This window comes from Parasteatoda tepidariorum, chromosome 3, assembly GCF_982258835.1.
Source record: "Parasteatoda tepidariorum strain Cologne lab strain chromosome 3, Ptep-v5.0, whole genome shotgun sequence".
NCBI lineage: Eukaryota > Metazoa > Arthropoda > Arachnida > Araneae > Theridiidae > Parasteatoda > Parasteatoda tepidariorum.
In genome coordinates this window covers 47,173,948-47,201,844 of record NC_141757.1, presented here as the reverse complement: position 1 = coordinate 47,201,844, position 27,897 = coordinate 47,173,948, and the positions used below count along the sequence as shown (strand labels likewise).

General features: G+C 27.7%; 1 protein-coding gene across 2 annotated transcripts; it reads left to right on the top strand.

Annotated features, from left to right (window-relative positions):
- LOC107447029 (pyruvate kinase PKM) lies at window positions 1-27,673 on the top strand. Of its 2 annotated transcripts, none has more exons than XM_087159266.1 (11): window positions 1-152; window positions 15,247-15,385; window positions 15,467-15,558; window positions 16,758-16,892; window positions 17,775-17,961; window positions 19,244-19,386; window positions 20,448-20,575; window positions 20,816-20,966; window positions 22,458-22,777; window positions 24,815-24,933; window positions 26,732-27,673. In XM_087159266.1, exons 1-11 carry the CDS (start codon window positions 108-110, stop codon window positions 26,899-26,901), a joined length of 1,629 nt encoding a protein of 542 aa, XP_087015392.1. In that variant the 5' UTR covers window positions 1-107; the 3' UTR covers window positions 26,902-27,673. The 2 variants fall into 2 exon arrangements, with proteins under 2 accessions (XP_087015392.1, XP_087015393.1); XM_087159267.1 differs by lacking the exon at window positions 1-152 and adding an exon at window positions 4,808-5,049.
- Window positions 27,674-27,897: the final 224 nt, after the last annotated feature.

Here is a 27,897-nt window from a genome sequence, read left to right as displayed (position 1 = left end):
AAAACTTTGAACAAGGCAGAAATAGGCAGCTTAAAGTTGCAAATAATAATTTCAAAAACCCTAGATCTTTGAAATAATTTAGAACAGTTCGAGCTGCAGAGAAAGAAATGGCACCTCCCGGAGCATCAGTATCTTATGTTGGGAATGAAGAGGTACTTTTGAAGTTTTTAATTACTTGACGTAACATTTTTAATTTTTAGGAGTATTTTGTTTTAAATTTAAGTTGTTTAGAACTGTCTCTTCTTAATACTGCCCAACTTAATTCTTTTTAGAACTTTAAAATTCCAAGCTCTAAAACATGGGACTTAATTATTTTAAGCACTAATAAGAATTTTCAAAAATATGTAATTTTTATAAACAAGAACTATTTTAAATGATTGTAACAATCTTCTGTAACTATGTTAAATTAAAATTCCGATTTTTTTAATATTGAACTGGGGGAAAAGCTCTTATGCTGTAACACTGTATATATTGTACCCACAGTATATAAACACCCGATATATATTGCAGTAATACAGTATATATCATACTCTATTAGTTGTAAGTATTTAAATTAACATTTTATTTAGTAAGCAGCGTCAACATAATGTTTAAAAGAACTAATCCTCCAAAGTGGAATTAGCAACTTAGCAATATTTCGAGCCAGAATGAAAATTTAACTCTTGTTTACAAGCCGCAGTCTACTAAAAGGCAGATTTGAGGGTCATGTTCTATCCATCTAATAGGAAAGTTTAAGGAAAATTTATCAAAAAGAAATCTGACAACAGTTTTGAATAATGTACGCAAATGTGCATAACGCATGCAAAAAAAGGTTTATCACTTTAGCTGCACAAGGTAATAGTTTTTTTATGAAGCTGCAAATTTTACAGCTTCATAAAAGTGAAATTGAAGGTTTGATGACAAAAGAATAGAAGAAATAATTTAAAATAATTCTGAAGTTAAAACAAAGTTTAAGAATGAAATTTAGTGAATAATAAAAGCGAGCAAGTTGTACATAAAGTAGAGAAAACGAAAAATCCCCCCAATCGCTTTAGCAAGAAAATGTAAAAGAGGACAAAATGAAAAGATACAAAAGAATTTTATAAAAGAATTGATAAAATACAAATCTATTCTTTATTAACCCTTGTGTCTTAAATTGGAAACTCGTCACATTTGTTTAAATTTTGAATTAGTTTTGAATTAAATAGTTTATAGTGATCGACTACCGGATTTCAGAATTTTTAGAATTTTTTTTTTTGCCGTTTTGTATTTTTGACTCATTATACAATAACAAGAAAAGCTTCTCTTTTTTAAAATTTCAAATTAGTTTCGGAGTAATTACATTTTAAAAATTTTTCAACGGGAGAAAAATATTCGGTATTTAAACTATTCATTCAGTCTAAGGTATCACGATAAAATTGCAAAATTTTAATAAGTTTACAAAATTTTATCACTTATTTTAAAACCATTTTTCATTGTTCCCAAAAAATAATTACTAAAGTATTTCGGTAAAAATTACCGAGCTGTATGCTGTCTCCATAGAGAGAAACACTAAAATTTTCTATTTTTAGGAAGTTTTGACCATCTCTCTTAGTGTGGTGTTATTTTAAAGATTAAGAAAAATGTGCAATTTTCATATCGTTTGGACATTACGATGCCAAATATTCTTCTTTCATTTAAAAAAAAAAAAAAAAAATTATTTTTACGGTAGGGTCTAAATACATAGATTATACTATTTTTATTTGGTATTCGACGATATATGCCGATCAAATTATTTGTTCGATTTGTGAGATAGTAGAAAAAAAATACTTATATCTTCATTTATCAAATGGTTCATTAATTGCTTTATGTATTGACTAAAATAAGTATAAAATCGTTAAATCAGTAATATATTGCTGAAAAAATTATAACAGAATAATTTACACAGAATAATTTAAAACAGAATAATTTACTCTTTTTACAGAAGTAAATGAATTGCATCCATATATATAATTTATTCTACAAAGATTGCGGCTTTTTACCTTTTCCGAATTCAACAAATGTATTTTAAAAAATTCCAATAACTTATATTCAATATTGAGCAACGCTTGCTGAACTGAACTGTTCATTTTTTCGAATAATAAATGAAAGTGTTAAGTTCCGTTTATTTTTATGAATTTAAATTGTTTCACTTTGGTTATAGCAAATCTATTTCCTTAGCAGTTCGTAAATTTGACTAGTAAATTAATTAAATGCTTGTTTGTTGATATATTACACAAATCATACTCGTTTTCTTAACTGCCACTTTTTAAGTTCTTTTTTCCTTTTTTTTTTGTGGTAGTGAAATATAAATTGCAACAATAACTAAGCTTAAATTTCATCAACACCTAAAATCACGCAAATGATTACCAGATAGTATTTTGTGGGTTGAAATTAATTAGTTATTTATGATCGAGATAATCTTAAATTTATTAAAAAATAAGAATGATTGAGAAATTTTCCTTTTTGAAATTTTTAATTAGTTTCTGAGTAAATTTTAAGGATTTTGCACAGAGAAAAAAAATGTCGGTAAAATTATCGCTCTCTACGGTAAAATTGTTCTGTCTTTTCTGTTTAAAAAAACAAACTTAATTTTGATATTACAAACGAAAATATAAGGTATTTAAACTATTCATTTGGTCTAAGGCAGAGGTCGTCAAAGTGGTCTATATAGACCCCCAGGGGTCTATTTAACATAAGCGGGGGTCTATCCGAACCGGAAGGGTCGATTGGTCGAAGGATTATCAGTATTTTTCAGATATGTGACAATTAGAAATAAAAGAAGATTTGGAAATATATACAGGTAATCTTCGAAAATTGAGCGACGATTTTAAATTGCGTTTTGTTGATTTGGAAAACATTGACATCCCTGATTGGATTATTGTGCCATTTTCTGCTCAAATTGAAAACGTGGACATCAACCTGCAAGATGAGCTTGCTTAATTATTATGGGGATTTGAAGCAAACACACTTTTTAAAAATTTAACAATAAGCAAATTTTGGACAAATATAAATATAATGCGAAAATATGTAAGAATTTACGAAATAGCTCAGCCATTTATGATAGCATTTCCAAGCTCCTATATGGTTTAAGCCGGTTTCAGTCATGTAAATTCAATCTTAACTAAGAACAGAAATAAATTAAATGTTGAGTTTCGAGGGGATTTAAGATTAAAATTGACCAATTTTGAACCCAATATAACGAACCTTGCAGGGGAAAAAACACCAGGCACACACATGTCATTGATTAAGAAGCAATAAATCCGTAGTTACTTTACTTATTATTTCTACTTACTTATAATTACTTATTATTTCATAAATATTAAGGTATTTATATTTCAACATTAATATATTTTTCATGAAACTATTGTTACACTATGTTCTATTACTTTAATAAATGTCCAAAACCATAAATGTACAGACACAGTATCTAATAGTTTTATTTTAATTAACAGAAAATTACTTTTATGAGGGTCGATGGAGATTTCGAAAAATTATGTAGGGATCGATGATCAAAAAAGTTTGGCAACCCCTAGTCTAAGGTATCACTATAAAATTACTAAATTTTACCTAGTTTACCAAATTTCATCAGATATTATTAAATCATATTTTAATTCATATTTTAATTGTTAATTTTACTACAATCATTACCAAAGCGCTTCGATGAAATGATTTTTGTGTTCCTATTGAGCCAGAAACACTGTAAACTATTCCATTTTCTAGTAGGTTTGACAATACTTTTTCTAATTTCTCAGCGTGGTGTTTTTTACACAATCCAGAAATTCTAACAATATTTGAGTGTTTCTTTACATCGTTTGGGCATAATGTCAAATATTTCTATTCCATTAAAAAAAAAATAATTAGGTTTAATTTTATGAGGGGCTTAATATCTAAAATATTCTATTTTAGTTGGAATTCAACGAGATTTGATGATCACCACATTATTTGCTTTTCGGTTTTTGGGATAGTAAAAAAATTACACATTTATCAAATGGTTCATTACTTGCTTTACGTACTTATTAGAATAAGTATAATATCGTTAAATCAGTAATATATCGGTGAAAAAAAGAATAAATGAAAGAGAAAAGAATAGTAGAAACAGATTTTTTCTTTCATTGAAGCAATTGAATTATACATATATACTTTATAATATTTCGGCTTCTTACCTTACTGTTTCAAATTTGATAAATGTAACAAATCTATTTCCTTAGCTGTTAGTAAACTTAAAGATTAGTTATGTGCTTGCTTGCGTTTTAGACAAATCTTATACTTATTTCTTAGTTTCATACTTTTTAAGTCTTTTCTAATGGTAGTTGTGACAATAACTGTAAGCATAAATTTCTTAAATTTAATCAACACATAAAATCACGTCAATGATTGCCAGATAGTTTGTTTTAATAAATTAGGTATTTACGATTATTAAGAATCTTTTAAACCAAATTTATTAAGCAAAGAATAAAAAATTATTCGATTAAAATTATGATTAAAATTATAATTAATTCGATTATAATTCGATATCGATAAAAAAATTATGATTCGGTCAAATTAGGAATTTCATTAGGCAAAATCAGAATTTCCCCTCTCCTAAAAATTGAATGTAGCGGAGCGCTTGCATGTAAAATTATATGCATGAATTACTGCATAGCATTGTTGGAAAAAAACTATAAAATTCATTAAATTAAAAACACATTTCGCGGGCTTCAGTCGAGGGGATCTAACTAAAGAATATAGAGGGGACCTTTCTATATTCTTTGATCCAACGCATGCGCAATAAATTTCCGGGGTTTTCCTCCAAAACCACATATTTTGCGCACACTGTGCACGTGATTCGCGGTGGGAGAAAATGACAATGTCTTCCTACAGCAGCGCTCCACGCGGTGAAGCGGTGATCCGGCAGGAGAAAAGGACGCGCGAACAAGGTCATCTTCGCCCTCTCCCGGCTCGTGTCCAACCTTGGCAATCCGATCGGTAGCAAATAAAGGACGAACGCTCTTATCATTCAGCTGGACTCGCTCTATTTGTATTCCCAACAGGTGTAATTATCAACTGAAGGTAAATTTTGGCTCTATTTCAGTAATATATTTACATGTTTACTTCACATTATTTAGAATTCTCTGATTACCTGTCGATCTGATGTTTATATTTATTTCGAATGAATAATTTTGCTCTATTCGGACACCGGATTCTTTTCATGTAGAAGTAGGGATGGAGGAATATGTGCCTTCAAAGATTTTATTTTTTTTGAAAAGTTTGATCAAAAATTTTTCTGGTTAATCAAATAGTGTCCTATTACATACGGAAAGAAAATTAAAAATATTTTAATTATTAATTTAAAGACTGGAAAATTTTTTGTTTTAGTTGTAAAAACCTTAAAAATTATTTTAAATATTGTATTATAATAACTCAATTTTCTGTAATGTATTTAATTTATTCCTAAAATTAATGGTATGTTATTTTTTTTAAAATTTAATACTAACGCTCCATAAAAGAACTGAGAAATTTTTTTTTCTAAGTTAAATTTTGAAGGAAAAATTGAGTATTTGATATTTTAGTAAAAAATATAATTATGGACTAACATGCAGAGGTTTGTCGGAATTAAAATGATTAAAAGTCTAAGTATTTTAAGGTAAATTGTTTTAAGTCAGTAAATTTAAGATTTTTGAAATTGGGCTCTACGTCACACCTGTAGAAAAACTAATACTTAAAACAAGTTATCATCGTCCCCTTATGTCAGGGACGAGCTTAATTTAAGCTCCACTGAATGATTGGACAAAATGTTTCAAGTAACACATTGCATAAGGTTAGTAGAGGTATTAACTTGAGAGCTCACACCTCCGCAAAGGAGAAATTTTTTAATGGATTTTATTACTTCACGTTCAATTACTAACAATTTATGAAGGTAGTTTTGTAAGTCCGAAAGTATGTAATGAATATAATTGTAATTTACGTTTGAAGCATTTTATGAAATTTATTTTTCAAATATAAATTTATTTAGTTAGAAATTTATCAATTTATGTAGCTTATTTATTTCAATAAGCAAGTTGTTTTATGGACAGATCTTTTGAAATAACATAAATTTATAAGATTTTCAGTTCAAAAGAAAAATTTTTATAAATTGGTAGGTGAAACTGCAGGGTACTACAAGTATGCAGTGTTAGTTACAATGACAAACTGTTAACAGCTCATATTTGATTAACTTGATATTTAATTCTGAATATATACTGAGTTACTTAAAACTATTAACCGTAAACACTTGCTCACAGAATTCTTTAACCTTTTTTAATTTTTAGGTTTGTGACCTTAAATTTGTATAATTTTTTAATTGGGGGACATAATAATTATAATAATAGTAAAAAAAAATATCAAAGGATGAGTTTTTTATCCTTTAGAATAAATTACTGAGGTGAAACGTTTGCAAAAAAAAAGTTAACCTTGAGACTTTTTTCAACGAAGAAATAATGTTCAGGTTACATTCTTTCAACCTTTCTTTCCTTCACTTAATAGTTAGTAATTTTTGTAAAAAGAACCATTATCTTCAGTACAATATTTAGGTACCAGACAGAATTATATACTACTACCTGATGTGTATAGTATATTTAGGTATACTATACACCTGAGCCTATTCGGGCGAAAATTCCCAACAGAAATTGGTAGAGGAGTAGTGATTCAATTATGACTCACTAATTTAACGGTGACTCGATTCATTACCTTGAAATTGCAACCAAACAGAAAGTAAAAATTTGAGTGATAATTTTTTCATAAATGACAATAAAAGAATATTAATATTTTTATATTGCTGAAAAAATAAAAAGAATTTAAAATTTATGTTTATGCAAATTTGGATTAACCATGGATTAGAGCAGTGTTTCCCAAAGTGTGGTACGCGTACCCCCAGGGGTACGGGAACAGTTTAGTGGGGGTACGCGTTCTAATGCGAAATATCTTGCAACAAACGAAAATTTCTTTTAAAAACAAAGCTAGCCATGAAAATTTACGATTGCGTATTTTTCTTTTGGCTAGTTTTGCAGAGTTAACAGTTAATAATTAGTGGTGTCAACAGCCAGTCGTGATTTTTTACTTTTGTGCAATTTTTTTATAGTAAAAAATACATTCATTTTTCTATTAGTGGTACGCAGCGTTACGAAAAATTTAGGAAGGGTACACAAAAGTCATAAGTTTGGGAAACACTGGATTAGAGAATCATTCTCATAACTGATTTGTATCTTATTGGCGATCAGTTTTGCTGTTTTTCTGAGTGTTGAAAGGTGTCACTCTACCTTTTCTTTTATCCGAAATGTCTTTCTCAGAACATTTCATTTTTCAGAAATTTTAAATCTACTCATAAGTATTTTTTATTTTATTTATTCGCGCAGTAGGTGGGAGAGGGTAAAATATGAGAATATATGTAAACTGTGATGGAAAAAATGAAATATGTATCGATCTTGCTCTTAATGGCAAAGCTACGAAATTTTTCCTATTCAAAATTCAAGAAGAGTGCGTAAATTTTTTTACTATTATTAAATCTAATATTTTTCTATGCAATTGCTTACATAATTTATTAACGTTTAATGCATCTTCCGTTAGTTATAAAATTATTTTCACAAAGTTCACGGGCTTCTAAGACTTTACTCTAGTATTACATCAATTTGTTCGTACCTAGTTTAAAAATATCTGGTATTTCGACAGAACTCGGATTGTAACTTTTATGCATCCTAAGTCATTAGAATAAGTCAAAAAACGCAGTAGTTAAAATGAATGTGTTTTGTAAAAATGTACCAACTTATCAAGTAAAAAATGCATGTAACTATGGTTTTAATTTTAAAAAAATATTTAGGTAAAAGAAATTTTTATTTACAAATAATATGCTGTTTGCCTTTTAGAATACACTGGGTTGGCATTAGAAAAAAAAATAGAATTCAGCACCATATATTAAATGTCTTGTTAATAAATAAATCATCACTTTGGCATTAATGATTGACGCTTGTATTTATGCTCATCCCCCCCCTCGTAAATGCTACGCGTCGAATAAAAAGAAAATTTCGAATTTATGATAATTTTCATTTATGTTTATTACAATAAAACAAATTCGATATTTGATTCTAAAAACAATCGAATATCTGTTTTATTGCTTGTGATAATCGCTCTTTTCAATCACCTGTGTCTTGATTTGTTTGAATGAAAGAGAACGATTACAGTTTCGCAAACATTTAAGAGTAATTAAAAAATGTATCAATATACGTTCACTTTTATCAAATAGGAAGAGACTGGCCGGTTAAATCACCTCGTGACCTGATTTTTGAACTTCATTCGTTGTAGTTGAGCTTTCAATATAGTATCATTTTATGAGTTGTTTTAATTTTTTTTAATGGAATTATTTTATCACCGTTGCTACTCGGAAGAAACAGTTCGGTGTAATTATTTTTACAGTAATTAGTCTCGTATAGTTAAATATCTGAATAGGTAATGAAACTAAACTTTTTACAGTACTCTGATTTGGTCTGGTAAGACTCTCATTTTTAAAATGACCTTATGGATTGTACTTTTTTAAATCGAACAAATAGTAGGTTTTTAAAACTTATTATGAGAAATTTCAATTTGATTTTGTCAAGATGGATGTTTGAATTTTAATCATACAATTCTTTTTATATGTTAGATTTTTACAGAATTTCTAATTTTTAACAGTGATTTTGCCAGTTTTCTAAATGTTATCAGACATTTTCCATTTTCATAGCACATAAACGTAGATGGGATTTTTGGTGAAAAATTGTTAATTTCTTTGCGATCGTCACGCGTATTCTTTTAAAATAAAATTTTTTTAAATTTTAGTTAACTATTTTTAAAACCTCTTGAATAGTAGACCTTATTGTTCCGTACTAAAAAGCGATTTAGCCTCATAAAATGTATTAAACTTCCGGTGGTAGACTGGCTCTATTTTTAAATTTGAAAGAACGCGTTAAAAAATACCCGTTCTAAATTTTGCTCCAGACAGTTGCATCCGATGGCGCTTACATTTTTATGAATGAAAAAAAAAATGTAGGCTCGTTCAATATATTTACATAACTTATCATTACTAACATAAATTTGGTTTATTTGAGAGTTGGGAATTATTTTTATGGAGTGTCTTAGTTTTTAATGGTATAGTTTATTTATGGAAGTTCAATATTTATTCCAGGCAACATACTTATTATTCTAAAACTTACTAAGAGTTAGAACCGAAATATCCTATCACGTTAAAAGAAAAGAAAAATATGTGTATAGTTTCTGGTGCTAAAAGTATTTGAAGGAAATTTTGCATTTCGCAATGGTTGAAATATTTATTTTCAAAAATATAAATTTTATCGGTGGGAGGGTAGACTTTATTCTTTCGATATATTTTTGTTTAAAAATCTTTCCGTATATATCACATGATTCAGGGTAATTCAGTGAAACGATTTGAAGTACTATAAAAATAGAAGTTGCAATTGCATCAAAGCAATAAGTAAATTTAAACCAGCAAATCCTTTCACTTGATTTAAAACTGCTATATTTTATTAACATACTTTAAACAAACAAAATTTTAAACTCGTGTCTCCATAAACAAGGTGAAGTAGATAAAATAAAAATCACATGATTATCCTATATAAAGAGGGATATATGTTAAATGTATGGATACATATTTTTAAGATGCTAGGCTTTGACCTCCCAAAAATTTTCACTATTTGGGAATTTCGGCAAATTCAGGTTTTGTCCAATTTGAGTTTTTAACAAATAAACGGCCGTTTAAAGACTGTTCCTTTCGTCTCTGTCAAGAGCGAACATTCTCTTCGAAAATTTCAAATTCTGACAAATCTTATGAAAATGAGAAATTATGAAACATCAACTATGTAATGATATTTCAGTGCAAAAAGGAAAAAAAAATTCCACAACTACAGATGACCGTAACATGTTTTAAAATCCAGAATTTTTCGCTTTTTAGAATGTAACTAGATATCTTCCTCTTAGTTCAATTTTATTTCTACTTTTCTCTTTGAAATCTCTCGTAATTTCAGATTTTTGTAGTTTTTGACATTTTTCATTGCGTTTCAATATTTCACGAATTTTTTGATTTTTAATCAATATAAACTTTTCGGTAATTTTTTTTTTTTTTTTGTAACATTTGAAGTGGGTTTGCGATTAAGTCGTAAAAGATTCGTCGTTTGGGAATATTGTGAATAGGACGATATTTAGTTAAGTTAATCAATGGATTAATGTATAAATCCGAATGTTCGTTCTCTTGTATTTTTCTTTAAATTAAAAGTGATAATCAACTTAACTTAATTTCATGTTTTGGTCTTTCCGAACTATATTTGTATAGTTTTTAATAAATTAAGACCGCTTCCGATGTATAAACTATTCAACGTAGCATATATGTATTGTGTAAAATCTTTTTTATATGCTCATATCAAAAACCAGATTTGTCACGAAATTTTAACTTTGCCTTTATGATTTACAAGATTATCTAGGAATATTTAAGTCGTTGAAATTATTGTTATGAAAATTCTACTGAATTATTCAGGTTCAAATTTACATACCTTAATATTCCCATCTTGATATTTATTTCTGACTCTTACCGCTACTCAAATACCATTGTTCGTTAGAGAACGTGTGCGTGATAGTAAAGAATATATGCATTTCGTATTAAAGTTTTGAAACCGTATAGGTCCGATATGTCAAGAATATCTAGTGACAATAGGCATAGTTCTGTGTATGAAATTATGACATAAAGCTATTCATTGATGTTTATAAATTTATGAATTTTCTGTCAGTTACGATTTGCGTACATCTGTTCAGATGGATTACTTTCCTCTTAATTGTTTACTCATTTGTTATTAATTAAACTCTAAAAATCAAGCCACTTTATGGGTTAAGGTGGAACTGAAATTTTTATTTTGCCATATTCTATTTATTCGAACTTTATTCCTAAAGGGAAATTTTCTTTTAAAAAGTGGTAATAAATTCATAATTCAATTTAACCCCCCTCCCGTTTGCTGTCGCAGTTTTAAAGTCTTGTCAGACGAATGATTAATTTAAATGTGACATTTCTAAACAACAAATATTTTGCGTTTTTAAAACTTATTACAATAATTCATTTAACTCAACAAATATTTTGCGGTAATTTGCTAATTTTTCGTTATCTAAGATTACTGAAGGTGTGGGATTACTGATTTTTCGGATTACTGAAAACTACTATTGCCGAATTTCGTGAATTGATACAGAGCATATTTTTACTCCTAGTGCTTGAAAACTATAAATTCAACGTTATTCTAGTAACATTTATTATACAAAATTGTTCTGAAATTTTTAACATTTTGTTTTATGTAAAATTACCCGATTTTGTTCGGTATTGTTAAGTTTGGTTTCTTAAAAATTACCGGATTTTAATCTTAAAACTTTCTAGTTTTAAAATTTAAAATTTTCTATTCAATTTTGAAATACATATTGTGGAAAGCTTTATTTTTTCCGATGTTTGAAGATTTGTTTTATTGAACTAAGAAATTTCATACAAATTTTAATTGAAAATAGTTTTAAAATGTAGTCATATTATTTGACAGTTCAACAGAAAATCCATATAGTAGACGTGTTTTCTTGGATTTAAAGTCCGTAGCCTTGCAATTTTGAACCCAACCCAGAAGACTTAACTATTGATTCAAAAATCGGCCTTTTTGTTTAATGAATTAATAGCTGGTTTAATTTTATTTAGTTACCTTGGGCGAACAATGTTCTTTTCGGAAATTTGCCTTGAAATTCTACATCAACACAATAATAACTTGGATTGTTGTGGAAATATATAAAATATATCTTTGACTCTAATAAAAATATTTAAATAAAAATTAATTTTTTTTTTAGATTAGTTCGCAAACAAAATTGTTTAAAAGTTCCGATTATCTAAGTTGGTTCTTCACGATACAGTTTTAATTTTTTTTAAATTATTTAAACAAATTTGATGCTTTGCATAGTAATTATTTTAGTCTGTTTTTTTTATTTTTCATTGAATGTATAGGAATTACTGAATTTAAGACCTTATTGTGAGACAATAATAAGAAAAATAATAATACATTGTAAAATAATTTTTTTTTTAATTATATTATTTGAGATTAATTATAATGGAAAATTTCTAATTTTATCACCAATTTAAAATTTATATTTAAAAAATATCAATCCTAAATTGTTTTTCCCACTACTTGCACCTAAACTTAACCCCTATTTTATTTAAATAAAAGGATATAAAACATCAAAAATGCGACTGATCACTGTCTCGCAAAAAACCTTTTAATTACTTAAAATGGAATTTGCTATCCATAAAACTTTAATGTTCAGCATTAAAATGAAACATAAATTGAAAAAAGTCCTGTAAATGGATCGTGAAAATTATTTTCACTCTGTTATTGATCAATTTAGTGGAATTCTGTGAAAGGCAAGTACCGATTTTCGATACGATTTTTTTATTCATTTGAAGTCTCAAGGTTTCGGTGACATTTTATTACTTGTTTATTTTTTACCACTTGATTTGCGCTCAACTGTTAGCATTGGTTTTATGTTTTAATAGATTTTCTATGAACAATTTCATTTGTGTTAAAAAAGAATATAACAAAGGTTCAACAAAAGTAGAATTTTGTTATTAAGATTTAACAAAAGATACCACTGCAAAAATCGTAGAATCTGTGAATTTCCATCGTTGTTGAAATTTTATTCTTTTAACCTTTTCGGACAGTTAATAAAAGACTGATATTCCAAATAAAAACCTTTGCCTATGTTATTTAATTGAATTTTTGTGGGATCTAAACCGTAATTTTTAAGAAATTTTATTTTTATTCAGAAAGTTAATATCAAAATTTTTTTAGACAGAAATTTATCTGTAGAAAAACTTATCAGAAAATTGCCAAATTCTATTTCGCATAAATTTTGGTAGTTGCTTAATGACTTCAAAAATCTGCGCGTCAAATAGTTGTCTGATTGCTAAGTTTTTTTTAAATTAAATTAAGAACAGAATTCATAATAAATGTGTTTGGAACTAGAGCAGCTTGAATTAAAAGAAAACTTGAGGTGATCTATTTTTCATTTATTTAACTGTTAACAAGCGTTCAAAACTATTTTCTATACAGACCACTCACATAATACAATACACAACAATATTTTCAATACAATACACAACACATTAATGGACAAATCGCTATATTTCCATATTTCTCATATCAATGCGACACAGAACTTTAATCAATTTCAATTTCGAAAATGTTTGAAATCAGCATTCCGAAGAATTTTTCCTTCCAAAATATTTAGAGTTAAAGACAACAATATTTTTTAAAATTGAAATATTTGATGGATCATATTAATAAACAATTAATCCTTAAACTTTTTTCCTACACATTGTAAAAAACCTTGAGTCGTAGATAAAAATGGAAAAAAAAAAAAAACAAGTTTTTTGTAAAATAAAGCAGCACTTGAATGTAACGACCAAAAAGAAACAATTTCTTTAAAGGCTTTAAGAATAAGTCAAAAAAGAACGGAGAACTTCCTTTAAAAATACTATACTTTTCGGAAATTTTTTGTTTGAATGCTTTACGTTTACCCTTTTTTTGCGATTTACTTTTTGAAAGTGATGCGTGAATTTTGAGTTGCTTTGTATCGGCAATTTAGAATTAGCACCGTAGAATAACATTTTCCGGCATAACAAGGGTTTCTTGTGGCAGAAAACTTTTTTTACAGGTCACAAAACCTCTATCACGGAAGAGCTTTACGAGGAGATTTGTCAACATGCCTTAAGAAAAGCTGTATTAAAAATAATTGTTGCCTAACTACCACTATAAATATTAAATATAAATTCCCTAGTATATAACACATTGAAAACTCAATTGTGTTCTATCTTGATATAGGTAACTTACGATCGATGAAGGTAGACATAGTCTACTAAATAAATTCCCTTTATTGACTCTCAGAATTTTAACAGGAATAGTATTTGATAAACGAATATAATATCACTAGTTGATTACATGCTGTCAATTTATTTATATCCATTTTGCTCATTATAAATTTTCTTCATAGCATTTAGCTCATTATTTTTTTCCTTCATTTTTTTTTTATTGTCTTTATTTACTTCACTGGATTTTTTTTTCTTTGAGCAGTATAATTTTAAGCTAATCAACTGTTTAATGTCAATCATCCAACAATATTGGCAAGTTCTTATCACATCCGGTTCATCAATGAAGGGAATTTATTTAGTAGACTATGTCAACCTTCATCTATCAAAAGGTACCTCAAGGTAGAATTGAGTTTATATGTCTTACATATTATCGAAATTATATTTAATATTTATTGTGGTAGTTACGCCACACTAATAATCATTAAATATGTTTTACATAAATATGTATTCAACTTAGACGCTTTATTTTCTAATAAATTATTTTCTTAAAGACTTTTAATAATTGGATGTTTGTAAATATTGTTTCTCTCAATAGTTCTCCGTGATTTGTAACTCTTTATTTCTAACTCAAAAACAATTTTATACAACAAAGCATTAAATTTTCGAATTTATAAAAATGCAGTTTTAAACATGGCAGTAAATGCGTGATTTAAACTTAATCCAAAAGGAATTTTTTCTTCAAAAGGAATAAGAGTTGAATAAAATTTTGACTATAACGCTGAAATTAATATATTTATACTTGTATTTTTATTTAAACACACGTTAAAATTTATTTTTATTAAATGACATTGTTAAATTTTCCAACAATAAAACTATTTGAATTAGTTCAAAAAATGAAGTTTCCACATTTCGAATTGATAGTCCTTATTTCCTATATATCTGAGCTAATAGTTATTCAATATATATTTTTTATTTTTTGTATTTCGATGTGTTTTTTTTTTTTTTTTTTAAATAAGCTTATTTTAAACTTTATTTTTAAAAACATGTGGAGAACATTGCTTATTGTTTGTGCATGCAAATTTTCCTTACTTGTAAGCTTAACAAATGCACAAATCTTGTCCAGAAAAATTTTCTTTTTTTATATACCTATTAAGTACATTTATATTGTCATCCCTAACAATATTTTATTTGGCTTTTTTCTTTACGAATATTAGTTGGCAGAATTTGCATCTCTGGCTAGAATTAAAAAAATAGGTAAATAAAATATTCCATGGAGCATTATCTCATGTGAGCGCGAGTAAATCTTTATTACGGATTGCTCGAATTTGAATTTGTATCTATGTGGTTTGTAACAGTTTTTTTGGTTTCAGATGTCTTCTCCTGTAAAAGTACCTTCTTCTCATCAGCTTTCTGCAGCTGAAGAAGTATGTTTGTTGGATCATCTTGGTGCGTTGGATATTGATTCTGCACCTATTTACCCCAGGCTCACAAACATCATTTGTACTATTGGTAAGTTGCCTGTTATATTCAAATTTTAAAACCATATTGTTCGTAAAGTGCTTGCATTAAATGTTATATTTTCATTTGTAGGGCCAGCATCTCGAGAAGTTGGAACTTTAATGCAAATGATCAATGCCGGTATGAATATCGTAAGATTGAATTTCTCTCATGGAACGTACGATGTAAGTTTGATTTCTATTGTACAAATTGCAAAAGTAGCTGTCAAATTTTTATCTATTACACTTAAAAATTCATATAATTATATTATTATATTCATTGATTAAAAGCTAATATCTGATAGCTTTTAATCAATTGTAATGTTGAACAATATCAAGCACATTTGCTGCAGCGTTAATGTGTAACTTTGAGCCTTGTTAAAGCCACTTCGTGCCTTTAAATCACAAACGCTTTTCAATTAAACTAAATTTTCGTCTTATTCATATTTTGCTCAATTTTTATAAGCCAAAAATGGATTTAGCCTAAGAGTTGCAAAGAGAGTTAAAGAGCTTCACAATCTTGGTATTCTAGGGACATTTGTAGTTTTCACGCTTTTTAGTTTTTGTCAGACATAGTTTTAGCACAGTTTGTTTCCTTTAATTTGTAACATCCTTTTTTTTCTTTTCTTTTTTTTTTTCTTTTAGCTTCGTTGTTCAGTTTGACATAGTATAGCTGCATCTGGTACTTTTGCCATCAGTTTACTAAGCTTAAATGTGAATCTTTTTAATCTATTAAATTAATTTTACGACTATTAAGGCTATACGGTGCTATAAAATTTTATACTTGTAAACCTCTTAATATATAACTGAAACTCTGGTAGTCTTTTTTATTAAATGTCCTTTTTATTGTAGCATTAAAATAAAGTTGCTACTTTTTCTAAATTATTTATTCTTTATCAAACAGAAATGTTGTGTATATTCTTTCCAAGCTGTTGAGCAATGTATCTTAAAGTAGAAGAGTCTGAAATTTTATGCAAATTATGTTTCTTAATGAATATAATTTTTGATAGTTCAAAAGACAAATAAAATTAACTTTAAAATAGGAATACTTCAAGGTTAGAGGGTCCTTACTGTTCACAAATATTAAATAGATTAATTTTAAAGATTTTTGTTAACTTTATTTCTCTTTTCTATGTATGTTTAAAGTTAAAAAAAATTCTGCTCTGGTTAATAAATGATTTATATTCATATTTTAAGTTTGCTGAAAGTTTTTGTAGTTTCCAGCAAAGTTAATATTAAAGGAAATGCCTCTTTTTCCAGTTTTCAAAGATGTTTATTATTTATTGAAATTTTATGTATTAGCACTGTTACTTATATTTCACGACTATTTAATTTTCTGTAAACAGATCAATTTCAGCAAGTTTTAAACACTTTTCTATTTTTAGTATCATGCTGGAACCATAAAGAATGCACGAGAGGCCATTAGCAATATTGCCAAAGAGGAAGGCTTAGCTTCTTATCCTGTAGCTATTGCACTAGACACTAAGGGACCTGAAATACGAACTGGATTACTTGAAGGGGTAATTTAACCTCTCTATAAAAAGTTTTAATAGATATGACATTTAAATTTATTCGTGTCCATCTTTGAAAAAATTAGTTAAATTAGTGGTTTTGTAATCTTTTACATTAACAATATTTTCTTAAATCTATGGGTTGAAATTTTATTCATTATTAAGTTGTGGTTTTAAGATTCTGATCTAAATGTACAAAAAAGGATTTTCACTTGTGTTTTTTTATTCTAGGTAATCTTAAATTCAAAAATATTTTTACTAATATCATGCCTAAATCAATAAATTTCTGCAGAACATTTTTGTCACATCCTTGCCTTGCAAAGAAATGGTAGCATTAATTGGTGTTAAAAATTAGTGAGATTTATTTTTAAAAGTATTAAAATTATAGAAATAGACGTGTTCTGCTTATAAACCAGGTATTCATAAACTCCCAGTTTGAAAATTAGGTTGTCAACAAATGGGGCTGCTTAAATAATGAATGTTTTCTTAATCTCCATTCGTTGCAATATGATACAATCAAAGACAAAATAATGCCCATGGTTAACATCCAGTAAAATATATCTTGTCAGTAGCGCCATCTTTTGAGGAACTTAATAACTAAATTTATAACTTACTCAGATTAGCTAGTTTCCTCAGCAGAATGCAGCAAATCTTACATTTAGTTCTACTGTTTTTTTATTCATTTTTGTAATCGTTATTTTTGGGACTCACATCTTTTAAGTAAGATTTTTATGGTTTTGGAGAATAGGAAGTATAATTATGGGAATTTGTTTTCTTTTAGAGGAAATATAACTATTCTGAATTGGAGAATTAACAGAGATGAAATTACGTTTTTATGTTGATATTATTTATTACTGAATTCCTCATAAATATATGTATTTATATATTTAGGGTCCTAGTGCAGAAGTTGAGATGGTTAAAGGAAAAATGGTAAAGGTGACCACTGATGATGCTTATATAGAAAAGTGTTCTGCTGAAGTGATACATGTTGATTATAAAAACATAACTAAAGTTGTCGTTCCGGGAAGCAGAATATATGTAGATGATGGCTTAATTTCCTTGGTGGTCAAATCAATCGGCAAGTTGAAATATTCCACACTAGCTAAAATCTTTTATTTCTCCATACCTATATTAAGTTTCAGTTAATTTTTGCTCATTTCTGTTCTGCTAGTATATTATATTTCCTTTATTTTTTATCTGGTTGTGCTGTTTATGCTATTTTACTGCCTTGAGAAGTAATCTACCATTAACTTGTCAAAAAATTTACTTTTTTTTAGCGTGTTTATAGAATTTTACTCAAAATTTTTGCAAAACATATATAATGAGATGGAGAAACTTTTGCAGAGAGAGATCAGAATAATTTTTTCAGTGTTTAGGTACTCTAGTACACAAAATAGAAAATGGACCACCCTGAATAACTTTTGGTCTAATGATTGGATCATGTTTCAGAACTTAATCTAGATGACTGAAGAGACTTCAAATATGCTATGCACACAGTTATAAAACTCAACTATCCAAAGATAAATCCATGCAAAATATAGCTTTTAGTAATTTTTTTTATTTAACAGTCGAAAAAATGTGCGATTGTAATTTATAAAATTTTTACATAATTTTAAAGATTGTAATACTAAATGGTGAAATACAAAATTTGAGAGATCTGTAAAACAGTTCTTGACAAATCAAATTTTGAGTCTTATTTTTTAAATTCGATTTCTCGTGACCTATTTGACAGATTTCGCTTACATTTTAAATTTTGCTATTTTAAAATTACATTCTTTAAAATTATGTAAAAATTTTGTACCTTACAATTCCAAAGTTTTTCGACTTTTAAATAAAATAAAAATATGTACTAAAATTTATATTTTGCCTGGAATTTTCTTCGGATAAAATAGTTTTGGAATTGTATACAAAAATTTATCTTCTCGCTTAAAAAGTTTTTGATGGTGAAATGGAGTAAAAGTAACAATACGGTGTTCAAACTTTGGACCGCTCTCCTAACGAAATTATTAGGACCAAATTTCCCACATTTGGGCTAACCCTATATTTTGAAGGTTGGAAATAAGATTACAGTAGGAAAAGGATGTTTATTTAGAGAAGGTATATTTTTGCATCTGATTTCTTAACTTAAAATATCGTTTGCGCTAACTAATTATCATATTTTAGATCACCCCCTAGCACCGTTACGATAGTCAGATTAAGATCTGATCATTAAAAAAAATTTATTCGGGATAGTCTATTTTTTATTTTGCACGCTGTTTTTATATGAATTGATAACTTAATTATTCACTAACATATTAAGAACAATAGAAATTTGTCTTAATAAAAATAAGTCTGAATGAAACATTGATGTCCTTATACAGGATCAAATAGCGTTGAATGTGAAGTTGAGAATGGTGGTATGCTTGGTAGCAAGAAGGGTTGCAATTTACCTGGTGCTGAAGTAGATCTGCCTGCTGTATCTGAAAAAGATAAACAAGATCTTCTCTTTGGTGTTGAACAAGATGTAAGTTTAATTATTTAATTTGATTTATTAATTGATTGGTGTAAGTTTAATTTTTTAACTTGACATTGTAATCCTAAGCACAGATGGTGCTAAGGTTAAAAATTTGTGGTACTTCCCGTTTACTACTTTTGATTTTTATGCCTAAGCTTGAAAAATCGCACTATCAATTATTATTCTTGTAGTGTTTACAATATAACTCCAATTTAAATTTCATCGAAGCAAACACATGAATTTGGAAGACTCCCCAAGCATGCTATACCTTGGAAGATGCTCTGCAGAAAAGAATAAATAATATTTTTCATAAATATGGCCAAATAAAGGATAACATCTAAAACAAGGCATAACATCATAAATTGCTATTCGAAACTAGAAAAACTCTAAAAAATAAACTAGATTACATAGTAATAAAATCTACACTTATAATGAACAGCAATTTTTTATCAATATACTTGAATAAATGATCAATGATAGATGACCTATGAATTGAAACTATTGATGCTTAATTTTCTTTAAAAACAAAACAATATAAAGGTAATTTTGGTAATGAAGTGTTCTGTAACTCTTGTCTTTGATGTTGGTATATATTTTTAGTATCCTTTCCAACAAAATTCATTAGAAGTCACAAATTAAAATTTATAGAAAAATCAAAACAAATATCTTAATTTAGGAAATCATTTATGAGAAACTTATTATTAAAATTATCAACTTGTTTGATTGCTGGAGGAAGCTCGAAGTTAAAATGTGATTGTTGAAGACATATTTAAGTTTATCTAGCAATTAAACTGGTTTAGATGTTTGAGTTTACTAGGAAGGAAGGTTTTCATCATTAGTAACATGTTCAATTTTGAAATTGCATTGGCCTTTCTTTCAATTCTTTTGCTGAAATTTTAAATTTTTCTTATATTTCTATATTTTTAACTTGCATATTTTTGTAAATTTTAAAAAGTATGTATTTTTATTATAGTAAAATGTTAAGTAATAAAACTAATTTTGGTTTTATCACTGTTCATAACTTCTAGTTCGTAATATGTTTTAATGTCTTACTTTATATTGGTTTGCAGGTGGATATGGTATTTGCTTCTTTTATTAGGAATGCCAAAGGAGTGAAAGAAATTCGAGAAATATTAGGAGAGAAGGGGAAACATATTAAGATCATTCCAAAAATTGAAAATCATGAAGGTGTGAAAAAGTGAGTATTTAAATTAAAAAATAGCTTTAATTTTTTTTTAAATTTCTGTGCTGAAATAAAACTGCATTAATAAATCTAATGTGTAAAATTAACTTAAAGATTACAAAGTTTTAAGTCATAAATATTAAGTTGTAAGATTATGAGTTTGGTGCTTGTGTCTCAAGACAATTGCTTTTTTTTGTTAAACTGTTAGGTACTGTATGAGGAATTCAGTAATGTTTTAAATTTATTATTTTGCAGGATTGATGAAATTATTGATGTGTCTGATGGTATTATGGTAGCTCGTGGAGATTTAGGTATTGAAATTCCTACTGAAAAAGTATTTTTAGCTCAGAAAATGATGATTGCTAAGTGCAATATTGCTGGCAAACCTGTTATCTGTGCAACTCAGGTAGTGATTGTTTTGCTTCTTAAATGTGTTACTGACCTTACATAAACATTTAATTTGAATTGCTCCTTCCAAATGTTCAAATGAAATTGCAAAACACTAAGAGATAAATTGTTTTAAAACTAATCATGCGTATGTATATGTGATGCAGTTTTGTCCAGATATGTTTTTGACTCATTTGGGCACTTCTAGTTTAAAAAAAAGCTTTACCTTCAGAAATTTCTTTGAATTTATAAAAACCTTGAAAACATTGCAAGCATGTGATTTTTTTCCCCCTGCTAATTCGCAGAATTCCACAAATTCTAGGACCATTGACTCTAGGACTTCTGCTAATCTAAAAGTTTATTTCGACAAACTTTTTCCCAAGAGTTCCACTAATTTGAAATTTAATTTTGCAATTTTGCCAAAATTTTGCTAATGTGACATTTATTCTTTTTACAAGGGAATTTTTTTGCCCTCCCAGAATTCCCATCCACATGCTATAACTATTTTTTTACATATATTTGTAAGAGCAAATATGCAAATCTTTATTTTTCTTTGAGAACAAAAGACTCAAAGAAATTCCGTAATAAATTCCTTCTGGCTGTAATTACTGTAACTGCGGCAAAAGTATAAAAATGATTACTGATCCTTTGCTGGAAACAATTGTTTTTTCTCAATTTTTTACTTATATTTTAATAAGCATATTTTGTTACCAATTCTGATTAAATGTGTTATCTTTACTTCCTCTTTTTCTTTTATTTGGTTTCAATTTTTATTAAGAATTAATATTTTTAAGATATTACGAAATTGAAATTTTGAATCCATGCAGTGTTCTAATTTTTTCTTTTGGCAGTTATTGCTATTGATTTTCTCATGGTTTCTAAAACTCCGATGTTACTAGAAACACGATAAATCACTATGGTGCTACAGAACTATTTTTTCCTCTTAAATATCTGTAGTTTTTTAGATCTTTTTTTCATGAAGTCCACGTTTATTAATGTAGTAATGGCAATTTATCAGGTGCAAAGAGAAAAACAATATAATAAAGAGGAATAAGTTTTTTTCTCTACAAAATACAGAAATATCAACCTCAATAGTAGAATATATATTTTTTGTGTTGATGGGGAGAAAATTTATTTTAATTTGTTTTTCTTCCTCCCTTAAACGTTTTGTGTAAATTGTCTATTATTCATCTCTGAGCAAAATTCATTAGTTTAGAAATAAAATTATCTAACCATAAAAGTTTAAAAAAAAAAAATCTGATAATTTCTTCTAGCAATCACATGTTGGGCCATTGATACACAAAAAAGAAAGTATAAAATTATTTGCAATGAATTTTTTGTTTTCAATTGATTTTGATAATGTGGATTTTTATTTTTGCATCTATGTATTGATTATAAGTTACCATAAAGGATATTTATAAAAATGAGGCCAATCTAAATATATTTTTCTGTTAATGATATAATGGAAATATATAAGTTTGAAAACAATTGGTTTACATATTTCTTGCAGATGTTGGAAAGTATGGTGAAAAAACCTAGGCCAACTAGAGCCGAGAGCTCTGATGTTGCCAATGCTGTCCTGGATGGTGCAGATTGTGTGATGCTGTCTGGAGAGACAGCTAAAGGCGAATATCCAGTGGCTGCTGTCCAAGTGATGCATGCTATATGCCGTGAAGCAGAGGCAGCTGTTTTCCATAGAAATGTGTTCAGTGATTTAATGTTGAAAACTACTATTCCCACCGATGCCACATTATCTGTAGCTATTGCTGCTGTAAATGCAGCCATGAAGAGCTTAGCCTCTGCCATCATTGTTCTCACTACAACTGGAAGGTACAAACTTCTTTAATATGATAATCTTAAAAATTTCGTTTTTGCAATAACATTTAGTTTAAAATAGTTTTTATCAAGATAGGGTAAATGAGAATTATCTAAATTTTTGTGCGTAATAACATTGAAAGCAAAATGTTAACTGATTGCAATATGTCTCAAGCTGAATATAAAATATTTTTTGAGTTTGTTTTAAGTGCATGTAATAATCAAGTGATATTCTTACATTACCCAGAAACAAGTATTTGAGGGAATGTGTGCAAGTTAAATTTTGATTTGATCTTCGTTTTTACACGACAATCAAGAGACCCTGTTTACATTTTTTAATTCACTTTTAACTCCAAAAATTCACTTAAGACAAAAAATAGCTTTTTACCTGTTTAATATTGTTTCTTAAAATTAAAAAGATTATTCCCATGTATTTAAATGTAATCCTTAATCAAATTGAATGCCTAATATTAGATTTCTGAACTCAAAAGTTAATCCACTTTATGTTTCCAAGTCAATTTTCTGAGTACTCTTTCCCATTTTTAAAATTCTGGTTAAATATTTTCATGACTGGTAACTCGATACACCATTGAATTATTCCAGTTGCTCCTGGTTTAATAAAAATTCTCCTGGTTTTTATAAATTTTAAGAATATTCCCTAAATTTAAGTTTTGTAAAAAAATCTATTGAAATAGAATTTTTACACAATTTATTGCTTGCTTGAATATTTAAAAAGTATTACTAATACTTAACCAAGCCTCATTTATAGTAATAATTTGAAAACTTGTTTATGTTTGCGCTAAAAATTTCAGATTATTTTTATTCAAAACTCACTTTTTAAATTGAATCTTTTAACCATCAATAATAAATTACTTGTCTATTGCTATTCAAAATTATGAGTTAACATAATAAAAAAAACATTTAAAATTCAAGTTTATTGTGATCATAATTGGAAAATATTGCAGACCATTTATAGTTATTAGTGTAATAAAGTTTTTGTTTTTATGACAATAAAAATACCTAAAATTCCCTATATGTAAAATACTTAGTATATTATGCAACATTTATCATGAAATTTTATATTGTGAAATCTGCTGGATTTTTTTATCTGTGTTTCTTATTGGCATTTCTGTTGCTTATACACCAAATGTGTAAAAGGTTGTGGAACTAATAAAACAATTATTAATATAATTATTAATATAAATAACAGAGAAGGAAAAATTTCTCAAATTTAATTGATCTAAATTTCTGTGCTAAATTTAGGAATTTTAAGCTATAACATATTCTGAGAGAACCTGACAATTAAAATTTATTTTCTATTTTTTCTGGAGTTTGATACAAGTTAACATTTATTTTTCTTTGTTTTAATTTATAAAACATATTTTTGCAATTTTCTTTCCTACCTCAAGCTTGGTGCAGTTCAACTGCATTTGGCTTTTGCTCAATTTCACTCTACATCCTTTCCAGATTCTAAATAGTTTACACAAATTTTATTATTGTACTAATAAAATTTACTGTCTTATTTCATGAAAATTCTGTATAGTTTTGTCTGAATTACTGTAATTAAAGCAGCAGCAGTAGCTTTTTTTTTTTTTTTAAGAACTCTTATTCTCAAATTTTGTTTCAATAATTTGAAAAGAAATAAAACTGGATAAAGTGCTATTGTACTAATTTTTAAGTGAATAAGCAGAATTTGTGTTTTAGCTTCCCGCTAGATACAGGGAGATAAACTTCCTTAATGTTAATGTTACACAGTAATTGCTTTGAATTTATTTTTACTTCAGACTTAGCTTGTAACAGATTTCTTTGCGTGTGACTATGCTCTGCATATTTGCTTTTGCATGGTTAAACCCTAGATTCAGTTAATCACTTGGATAAAAGTAATTGCTTAAGAATAAAATTTTATTATTTTTCACTTTTATCAACGACATTTTAGGTGAATAAAATCTAATGCATGTAATTAAAATACTTAATTTGGATATAAATTATTTTCTAACTATTGATCTCTTTTTTTTATAATTTGCAATTATAGTTTAACTTTTTATGTTTTAGAACTGCCCACATGATTTCAAAGTATAGACCAAGATGTCCTATCATCGCTATTTCCAGAGTTAGCTTAACGACTAGGCAAGCTAAGTTGTATAGAGGCATTGATGGTATCCATTTCACTGGTAATTCAAAATTATCCTTTTCTTATTCTTGCCATGTCTGTTTACCCTATGGTGATAAGACTCGTAGAAAGTTAAACTTTCAGCTGATTTCTTCCCGACATAGAAAAAAAAAATTTCTTAGATAATGAGTGTCTAGGGAAGAAATCTTGAAAAATTTGTCTGTCTGCGTGCTAGGTGGTTAAAAAGTTATAGGTGTAGAAGAAAGTACTGTGTTCTATATCAAACATTTGCAAATCTTTGCCTACATTTTATAGTAGTCAACAATTAGTCATTAATAAATGTCAACAATCAGTTTGTTTAATGTTAAGCAAAAATACAATTCCTTTTTTTGTGAACGTTTGTTTCATTTAAATTAACATTATGTGTGTATTTTGTAGGATGTTGGTGTTCTTTTGAATTAAAACCATACCTATACGAGTTTTTTGTAATCACTTTTACAAGATATATATTTGTAGAATCCTTGTTGTAGGATGACAAAGATCTATACATTTGGGGTTGCAACTAGTTTAAACAAGAAAAGCGCATTATTAAAAATGAGGAACGCTGAATTATAAACATCAAACCTGTTAATTCCCTGAAAAATAAATGAAATATTGAAAAATCTAAAAATTTCTTTTATTAATCAAACTGGTATGTTCTTGTCTAGTCTTTCTCTAATAGTGACAGGTCGGGTTTCTCATTTTCTCGCTTAACTTGCTACCCTTACTGTATATACTTTACTTCATTTTTGCCAAGTATTCTAAATTAAGGTCAGTGATTACAAAACACTCTGTGTATTTCTTTTTTTTTTTTTTTTTGAATTTTAAAAACCTTATCTAAAACACTAGTTCTTGTTCATCAGTTTTAATTTGTGTGTGTCTCAACTCTTTGATCGTGATAGATGAACTTCCAGGAATATTTGCTATGCTTTTTGTGGTATTACTGAATATGGCCGGGTATTAATTGCAATTGGTTATTTTTTAAAGTAAACAAGTTTTAAAGGAATTTTCTTTTTGTTCAAATTTTAGTGCTGTGGGGGGATTTCAAGTTCAGAGGGTACGACAAAGGCATGTCATTGCAGAGATTGAAATGTTAAGATTGTTTTTCGAAGGTTATGCAACAATTACTCATGACTGTTAGGTCAAGTTGAGTCTATCTAAAACCTGTATTTATGTTTATTTGGAAAATGGCTCGAAATGTCAATGGAGAAAAGCCACAGTTTTGTGAAAATGAAAAGCTTGCATTTTTATTTTTAATACATACTTTAAAACATTACTCCAATGCTGCATTATCTGAGCTCCTGAAAATTTGCAGAAGCTGAGAATAAGTTGGTGTTTTTGATAAATTTCATCTAGGGGAAAAACGTCTCCCAATTAGTGCTTTTTAAAAAAAGTTATCTAACTTTTTAAAAAATTTAATTTGTTCATTATAAAGCCCATGTAATTCTTCACGGCAAGATGATATATATATAGTTTAAAATCATTGCTTTGCTTCTAGTATAAGGCACTTAAACTGTGTTTTTTTTTTTTTAAACTTCTTTGTTAGCAACAGATCTTTGAAAATCCATGTTAAAAACAAAAAATTAAACGTGTTTCCGTTTTGTTTCAAATGCAAATTTAAAAAGAAAAAATACTAATTTTTATGAGTTTTTAAGAGAACATAGATTTTTTATTTTAAATCACTCATTTCATTTAAGATTTTCAAAATACTGTCAGAAGGCAATTTGAGATTTTTAAATTAAGCAAGCTATTATAAACCCCTAAAATTTGGAAGTGACTCCTTTTAAGGTTGCCTATTATAGTTATTTTTTCTTTCATAGCTGAGAGGTTATCAGAGTGGACCCAAGATGTTGATAGCCGCATTCAGTGTGCCGTGGATTATGGTAAAAAGAAACTTTACCTCAAAAGTGGTGACACAATAGTCATTGTCACTGGATGGCGCAAAGGTGCAGGAGCTACTAATACCATGCGCATCATCACTTTGCCATAAAAGAATACTCATCTCAATGTCCTGTTTTTTTGTGCTGCTTTCTTCTGTTACAGGATCTGTTTCTTCAAAAACTTTCACGTAATTTATTTCAACTTGTGAGTGGTGCTCCATTTATAATCATTGTTGAATTCAGTGCTTTCATTTTGCCCCTTTTTTGTTCTTTATCCTGTTTTTTTTTCTTTTTCAAAAAGGATATTGTTACATCTGAGAATCCTATCACTGTTGCAAATTATAAACTGTTATGTATTTATATTTTGGAAATTACTGTACAAAAGAAATTTATTCCTGTGGAAAAAGAATTATCGTGTGTCTAGCTTAGTAGTCTGTGATAATCTTGTTAAAATAAATAGTTTACTTGAAATTCTTAATTGTAATGTTTCGTGTCCATTGGCTGAAAATTGGTGTTAAAGTTATTAGAAATACATAATCTATATAATTTGGGTAAAATATTTTTAAAAATGAAGTTTACTCAATGTTTGAAGCAATTAGTTATTTTATCCGGTATTTTGTATCATGTAGTTTTTTCTTTCGATCTATTAATAATGAAATTTTAGTGTTTTTTTTTTAAATCTGTTATTCAGTATTAAGTTTTAATGAGATTTTCTGAAGTGGTGACTCTAAAATTTAGTATTATGTTAGCATCTTTTGTGCATTTTGTTATTTTTTAAGAAATGGTTTTCACGTGATTTGTAATTTCTCCACTATTCAGCTAAAACCAAATGTCAAAATATTCTTATTGATTGTTGGAATTTAATAAAGATATCTTTCGAAAGAATAAGTTTTGTTTCATTATTTTCTTTGTTTCCAAAAGCAATTCTGGTAACTTTTTCACTATTTGCAATGATACTGGTTCTGGGTTAGAATAAAAATGTGTAATGGTCCTAAATTTTCTCACAAGAAAATATCTAGTTATTGAAATAAGTCCAGGAAATAATTCATTTTAAAGTCTAAAAAAATTTTTTAAATCTTAGAGAATTTTTTGAGTCATTTTAAATC